The sequence below is a fragment of the Exophiala bonariae genome (genome assembly GCF_035927105.1).
Source record: "Exophiala bonariae strain CCFEE 5792 chromosome Unknown scaffold_76, whole genome shotgun sequence".
NCBI lineage: Eukaryota > Fungi > Ascomycota > Eurotiomycetes > Chaetothyriales > Herpotrichiellaceae > Exophiala > Exophiala bonariae.
Genome location: NW_027042551.1, coordinates 6,711 through 15,234, shown reverse-complemented (window position 1 = coordinate 15,234; position 8,524 = coordinate 6,711). Strand labels below are relative to the sequence as shown.

Here is an 8,524-nt window from a genome sequence, read left to right as displayed (position 1 = left end):
ATCCTTAACACTTTCTAACACATCGCCTATAGTTAATGGGCTCTATAGCTTAACTTTCTTAAGCGATATATCCTCTAGTCGAGTAGTACTATTATTATAATAGTATAAGACCCTAAGAAGGGGATATAGACCTTAGAGATTCTTACGAGTTAGTTTAGCGATAGTCAAAATAAGGCACTAGATATTACCTATTATTAGAAGCGATAGGTGGGTAATATAGAGGCTACTCGCTAAGCGCGAGACTATATTCGTATAATAGCGTTAGAACTAGATTTTAAGGTGGTCTCTTCTAAGGCCTTACTAAATATAGTTAAAGGAGGGTATAAGAACTAAATAGATTATATTTAGGCTAAGGCCTAATAGCTAGCGGGTAGTCTATCTATATTATAGGAGATATTAAAGGAGAAGCGAATTGTAACTCGTAATTAACTCTATAGAGGCCTAGTGGAGAAATTTAAAGCGTAGTATTCTACCTTTATCTAGTATCGACTAGAAAATAACCTATAACTAGAGCGACTAGTGGTTAAGGTGATTACGTCTATAGTAGGGGTCGTGATTATTTTGCGAAAGCTAGTACTTTAGTGATAGGTAGACCTCCCAATACTCTTGGTCTAGTGAGATACGAGAGCTAGGATAATAGATCTTAGGAGTGGTGACTATAATACTAGGGGAGTATAAAGGATAGTTATTAATAGGGCTAGTGAACTACTATTAAGAGGGTTGGGGTATTTTTAGGGCTAGTGACTTTAGTAGTACTATCTACCTTTAAGCTATTTATCAATAGAGCTAGTATTTATTGCTATCTTAAGATAAACTCTACCTTAGGCCTTAGTGTTACTATAATAAAACGTATTTTATATAATTCACTTTATAAAGCCAATTAGAGATAACTTAACCTACGTATTCTAGTAGGATTCTTACTAAGAAAATACTATAGGAAGATTCTTATTCTTCCCTTAGCTACTATTGTAAAAAAAGTAGAAAAAATGGTATCTAAATACTCAAAACTTATACCGTAAGCCCATATACACCTCTAGTGATCTATAAATAGGCTAACGAACCTTACGCGCTATTTACCTTACCAATTCATATTGAGAGTGAACCATTTAAAGTGCTTATCGAAGCTCGAGACCTACTAAGTCTATTTATATACTTTTTTAATAGGTTTAAGGTACTTTTAGTGGTGTATAATACGATAAATATAGATACGAAAAAACCGCGAAAGAGGTTAAATCTAGTGAAGCTTCTTAATCTTAGAGTGCGCTTCGACCTATTAAGCTCCTCCACTAGCTTAGAGGGCTATTTTATATAGTAAATTATATAGAATAGAATCGAAAGGCCTATTGGGAACGCTTAGAGCTCGAAAATACGTATTAAATTAGTTAAATAATAACGAAAACTCGATAGGATTAAATTTATTAATTCCTAACCTTTAACCCTTAACTATACTATTAAGATAAGTCGCCATTTAATCGCGTTAAACTAGTTACTAGTTTAATCTATTGTAACTACTAAAATACGATTAAATTATTAACTAGGATTACTATTAACGAGGCAATAGCTAGTTATACTAGATATACTAAAGACTTAGTGAATCTTCTATTAAAGCCTACGCTACAAGGCTACCTAGCTTGGGTTCTTACACTATAGTAGGGTTACGTGTACTCTTGGTGATAGTACTTACGCGTTACGAGAGTAGAAGGTATTAGTAAAGAGTCAAGATTGGTGCATTAACTAATGCCAATAGTGCTCGTATAACTTGCGACGATATATCTTGTGGTTTAGGACCTCTATTAGGAACTCTAGAATAATGAATTTAGTGTAAAAAGGCTAGTATTTCTTAATAACTTATTTCTAATACTAGTACCGGCGTATATACCCTTAGTTATTAGTATAGGAGTAATAGGTACAATATATAAAAACTATAAGGATTTCCTATAACGATTTATTGATATAAAGCTCTCTAGTACGCAATTATCGTATAGATCTTGCGCGATAGAGGTCATAAATCTTGTAGTATACTTCCTATAGTAGGATAACGTTACAACTATAGGTATTTTAACCGTCTTTACCATTTAGGAAGTCCTAGAGGACTATATTATCAAGCTCTATCGAAGGCCCTACAACAATACTATTACGCGCGGAGTTTTTGGTAATAAGCCTACTAAAGAGTTACTAATACTACGCGTAATTAATACCTACAATCGCAACTATAATCTAGTTAATTTGGCCGACTAAATACGTTCCAATTTTAGTGTCTAGCGATAGTGGGAGCGAAGGATCTAGCGACTACTTACCTACTAGCGTCGAGATACTTACCTTACTAGTTCCTACCTAATCTAGTGTTCCTACAAGTCTCCTAATGCTCTAGAAGGTCGTAATACCTATAGAACCTTCCATAAGGAGTTAATTTTACGAATCTTTGCATTGAGTGAGCTAAAATCCTTATCGCCACTAATACTCGCTAAAACCTATTATCACTTAAACTATATCTTAGATAAGCTACCTAATTAGGGCTTTTACGCCTAGAGCACTTAAAATATTAATAATTATAGTGGTCGTATTGCGCTAGGGTATTAGAAAAGGCGAAAGACACTTATAGAGATTACTAGAATAGTTATAATAAACTAGGTCGCAAACGGCTAAAACTTACTCATTTTAGTTATAATATTCGCGAGATGCATCTCTATATAAAGATAGATTACTATAATAAGTTTTATATAAATCTATATAGAAATGGTAGTATACCGATCACTTAAATTACCTTATAGACTATAAAATATATAGATTATAATTTTATTATAGTGACACTAAGACCTAGAGTACTAGCGTAACCACTTAAGAGTTAGGATAGCTAACTCTAACTTAAAAAAAAAAATGTAAATAAGTAAGAAAAAGCTTAAGATTCTAGCTTCGTCTCTCTTTATAGGGAGACTACTAACGCCCTATATCGCGGGAAGATATCTTAAATTATAGGGCCTATAGAGAGTATACCCCTCGCTAATTACTTACCGTAACTATCTTATCGAGTTAAAGTCTTAAGGTAGCTAATAGTAGCTCCCAAAGAGTATCTATTAGCCTCTCGACGACCCTACTACCTTTACCTAAGTTCTAATTCGGAAAGCTAGTCGGTAAGAGTATAGTATAGCGATTAGTCTCGTAACTCTAGTAAGGCCTCTTAATTCTATACTATCTAAAGGTCGAATAAAGTTATAGCTAGTAGTATAGGTCGCCTCTCGTTAGTTAGGAAGAAGGAGTAATTATTAATTAAATTTAGGTAACTTAAATATATATATCTCACTAAGGTCGCTAGTTTAATTCCTAGTATAGTTAGACTTTTTTGGGTACGACGCCTAAGCTATCGCGCTAGTTAAGACTATAGTTAGGAAAATTGTAGAATTACTAGGGGATATCTAGATAAGGCTAAGGTAATAAGACTAAGTTAATAAGGTTCGCTATACTATAGTATAGTAAACGCTACTCTAATATAAAGCTCGCGTAACCCTACCTTACTACATCACTTTTAGAACTTTACCACTATAGCACCTATAGCTTTGTAAATAGTCGTATTCGTATAGCCTTAATAAGCTTATTCGAACAATGTAATAATTATAAAGATTGCACCTCGCGAAGTCTCTACCTGAGAAAACAATCCTATACCATAATCCTATACCACTTTAGCCATCTTTAGTTAGTTCCCGTCCCGTGCTAACTCGCTGTAGTTTGGCACCACCAACAATGGTATACCATTGTTCGGGTCCTTTTGGCTAGGGTCGACATCTAGGTCGTAGGTCTGACTTGTAACACTCCGTTCCGGATCGATCTCTTTTCCCGAGCCTCCGAGTCGTCTTCGAAAGGCACGCTAGAATATTCGTCGCAGCTCAAGTATTCCGCATCATCCGAGCTGTTAAACTGTTCGGGTTCAGTGGCTGTGTCATCTTCAACCCGCTCATCAGAAGCTTGTCCACTCGGGGTTCCGTTTGGTGGTTCGTTTATTTCGGATAAGCGCCTTTTGATACTTTGAGTTTCGACTGGATCCTCTAAGCGCCTCCGTCCCGGCTTTTGGGATGCCTTGCCGGCGGGTTTTATCAGCCTTGGACCTGCTTTTCCGATGACCACCGCCTCCCCCTTCTTTACATCAATTGTCACCCTTCGTGACCTCGACATCAGCTGCAAGGCCATATTACAGCAAGGCCAGTCCTCATTCCCGCATGGCTGGGACTCGTGTCTTTTATAAGTCCCGGAGTTTTCATCGGAAAGGACGAGATCGAAAAGACCTTTTTGTTTCAATATCTCGAGGTATTTCAGGGCTTCGCTGTCAGCGGAGAGAAAGTCATACCCCACGGGTACACTTTTCCATAGATGACAAATCGCCTGGCCGCTCTCGTACCTGATTGGGTCGCCGAATTTATTGCCAAAGAGTATGGCAATTTCAGAATGTGGTTTGGTAAGAGCGTACCAACCACCAGACCTCGCTTTGTCAATACGAACCCCCTTCGCAGGTGCTTTGTCAGACCCGGCAACATCTGCAAACTCATATCCCCACAGGTAAGGACGATCTCTTTGGCGTCTGAAAAACCCCGGCTTCTTGCGTTTCTGATGCTCAACTAACGCGTCGATAATCAAATACATCCTAGCGACGATGTCCCAGACGCGCACCGGCTTTTCTGGCTTCTCAGGGGATCGTACATATTCAGGGAGTTGCACAGAAATCTTCCTCCAAATAGCATTCGTGGCTTCCTTCCCGCTGTTGCAAGACGCTCCTACGAATGGCATGTACCCCAGAACCGGGCCCCCATATGTCTCCAGCGGAGCCTGTTGCCGAGAATTAGACGGTTGAGATCGGCCACTCTGTTGAGGAGATGACGGGTCATGGGGTGCTTCCTGCAGGTCGTCGGTGGTTGATGGTGGATTCTGTAAGGAAGCCCAGCGGTGCATCAGATACAGAATGATGCATGCCTCCGGTATCATCCAGGCAGTCTTTTTCTCAACATCATACAAAATGTGTGCCTTATTTTCTCGGTTGCGTAGCTGATCCCCAATGAATGCTGGGATCTGCTTCGGCGTATTGTCGTATTTTGTACGCCGAATTCTTTCAGAGAATGCCAAACTGACGATGCCAGCAGTACCAAAGTTCGTACCCACGGTAACGTTTATGGCCTGGTCAAATTTTATCACAGTTCCTTTCACGAGTTTGGCATCCGATCTCTCAACCTTTTCGTATCCCGATTCTTTAGTCCCAAGAAGATTCTGAGCCCTTGGGAAGTACCCAACAAATTGACGCTTTCCAGAGAACCCTTGAAGGCTATTGACGGCCAACGTTTTCAAGCCTCTTTGGTCGATAGCCTCCCAACATAGATCTGGGTCTCCTGTTGAAAATTCAGCGTCGGTCAAGTAATAGCCTTCGGTTACGTTAAGGTCAACATGAACCAGCTTTGGTTTCTTGCCAATGAGGTGCCATTGCACCTCTTCCGCTTGATCAAGGGTTCCAATCCCGTCGACTGAGATTGGAACAAGCGCTGTGTTGCTGCCCTTCAGGATTATACTCCCTCTGTGACTGATGGTATGATACGTCATGGCTTGCTCAACCATCATGTCCAATGGCAACTCGATCCCACGGCTGCTTTTTCTGCGGGGTACAGGGAAACCCCTAGCAAGGACGTATCCTCCATTGAACATATTGAGCCAGCAGCAACCAATGCTGGCTAGGGATCCCGATGGAGGAAGAGGTCGTAAGGGTTCCATTCGAATTGTGAAGTAATTCACATCCACTTTCTTGAAGGTTGCGCTGGAAGCGTGTATGCTGCTTGGTTCTGGAGGTCTACAGACCGCGGCAAGCCACGATAGGCATTCGCAAACCTCAACCAGGCAATCTCTTTCTGCCTCTACTTGGAATGTGGACTTCTCAGATCCGTTCGGGGAAGCGGTAACTTCCACAACGGCGGAGACATTAAATTGGCTGGAGCGGAAGGAAACTTCGTCGGAAGATCAGCAATGTTAGCTGCGTTCAATGTCTGTCGAATTTGAGAAGCTAATACTTACACTCCTTGGCCGAAGAGATATACTCCGAAGCCACAAAAGCTCGGAAGAATTCTGGAATGCTGGTATTCTTTCCCCAAGCAAACTTCACGTAGTCCTCGCAGGAACAGGCATAGGCTTCTTCCGGTTCGCCTGTGATTGTCAGGACCGTCTCAAGATCCCGTGGATTGTCCAGACCATAGCGAACAAACTCTTGGAGCTGCCAATCGACATTGATCTTCACTGTGTGTTGTCCATCTTCGAGATATGATAAGGCGTTCCGAACTTGAGTCATAGGCATCCCGCCTTCATGTAGGACATCTCCAGGCCTAGCCCCAACCCCAACCCCTTCCCAAGCTTGTCTGACAATAGCCTGGACATCCTCACCGTACTCTGCTGCATGAGTGCAGGTGAGACCAGCGAAGAAAGAAAAACAATTATTCCAATTACTTAAATCGTTTACAAAACGGCGAAGTCGAGGATCAAGAAGAGTCGTATACCAGATCCGCCCAGCCCTGTCCCAGGAATGCCCACCTAGAGCGGTAGCGACGAGATAGAAGGCCCTATTAAGAATTCCAGAGTTGATGTGTACTCCACCATGGTCGTTACGTGGGATATCGTCATCGGGTAGGACTACATATAGGTCCATGTGGCCGACTTGTCGGTCCTTAGCCCGTAGCCGGGGGTCGTCGTAGGCCGTGCCCGGAGCTTTCATGTCCCGCAAGGCACGCCCGGTAAACCCAGGAACAAAGATACCTTCTCCAATGAGCCAATCCGCATCTTGAGCTTCTTGGTTAAGATTCCATTGTTTAGCCATAGCGCTAAAAGCATCTGAGATATGTTCATTCAAGGCACCAGACTGTTGGCGGTAAGGTAAATTGGCAGTATACTGTGTCACACCATGAGTGAGTTCATGGGCAATGACGTCGAGGCACTTGGTGAAGCTCGTAAATATAATGCCATCACCGTCACCAAAGATCATTTGGGATCCATCCCACAATGCGTTATTGAAACCTGGTGGAGGTACTAAATCGTCAACGTGAATAGAGCCAATTAGACTCATGCCGTGATCATCGATGGAGTCTCGCTTATATGCATGCCAGTAGAAATCAAATATGTCCTTGAAGAAGTCGTATACCTGATTGGCACTTAAGTCCTGGATTGCAACTTGGCCTTCATAGCGAATGCGGTTTCCGGGGAAACGGTTAGTACCTTCCACATCATATATCATTCGATGTGAATGCCCTCGCGGCGCACTGCGAGCAACGGGAATTGCTTCAGATTGCTCAAGAGTTTTCTGAGCCCGGAGTTCATCTTCCTCCTCGGTTTGATCCGAATCGATGATATCCTGAAGTATGTAGGAAGGCCCAATAGGATGGCCGACATGAGCAGAATGGTTAGGTATGAACGACGAGCGAGTGTTTCGAATATTTTGGGTGTATCTAAGGGTTTTCCGAGCGCAGGCGCGTACCTGATCAGAAAACCCATCAGAGTCGGCAATGTCTTCTAAAAGGTAGTCTGGGATAATAGAGCAAACATGGTCTGGACCACATTGATTTAGCGGCTTATCGGTCAGGCGGGTATCAGAGAAAAAGGTAGCCATGGTGCCTGAGACAAGATTTTAATTAGCCAATCGATAGGTGTGGTAATCTTTTGGAGAGAATATATAGACGAAGAGATATTTAGGAAGTATGCTTTATAGCGTATTCTTTGGCGCGTTAGCAAGGCATTTACAGCTTTCAGCTCCAACGTAGAGGAGATAAGCCCCATTTTCAACTCACTTACTTTTCAGAGGTTTGACGTGTCAGTGCAAGCGCGTCGAGCAAACCTCTCGAGCCGTTGTCGAGATGTCCCCGTGGGATGCTTCACGACGGGTATTGGTATGGCATACGGCTGACACGTCTCTTGAATGCTCTGCGATCAAAACTCCCTCGGAGCACCGCAACTTATTCGAATATTTGGACAGGGTGCTCAGAAGATGAGAGGGCGATGGCGAGACCAGACACGGCTTTCGGGAATGGATTTCTGTTCTTGTAGCCAGTAACCTGCTCGACACCCGCAGGCTCTTCCGAGGTTCGTCTGCGTTTCCTCAACTTTGGTCTTTCAAGGAAAAACACTAGCGTTGGGGGGAGGAAGCATCGAGGGCTGTCGGCTTCACAAAGAGGTGCGGCGCATTATAAATAAAGCAGGAGCATGAATTGGTCGTAGCCATGCGTGTTTGACTCATGCTCATAGGCGCTGAACAACAATTGATTGGACTCGAGTCTGAAGCATGGTCAGCGGGGGGGAGGGACCCCAATGCACGGAGAGGGAATGGCACTTACGGGTGTATCTTGAAACTAATCTATTCTGCAGGTGGAAGATTGGCCGACAATTCCGTGCAGCTTGTTCGGAAATATCTTGGCATGAGGCGTCAACCTCTCTATCACCATGGAGGCCTAGGTGGCATGGCGCGCAGCAAATTGCATCCAATTGGGATCTACCAAGGATTAGCGGGCCAAAAGCT

General features: G+C 42.7%; 1 protein-coding gene across 1 annotated transcript; it reads right to left on the bottom strand.

Annotated features, from left to right (window-relative positions):
* Positions 1 to 3,780: 3,780 nt before the first annotated feature.
* Positions 3,781 to 7,621, bottom strand: LTR84_012431 (uncharacterized protein; the record flags this gene model as incomplete). The annotated part of the gene is made up of 2 exons (XM_064855952.1): positions 3,781 to 5,975; positions 6,043 to 7,621. The coding sequence occupies 2 exons, from the start codon at positions 7,619 to 7,621 to the stop codon at positions 3,781 to 3,783; spliced, it is 3,774 nt and encodes a 1,257-aa protein (XP_064699760.1).
* Between the last annotated feature and the right edge of the window lie 903 nt (positions 7,622 to 8,524).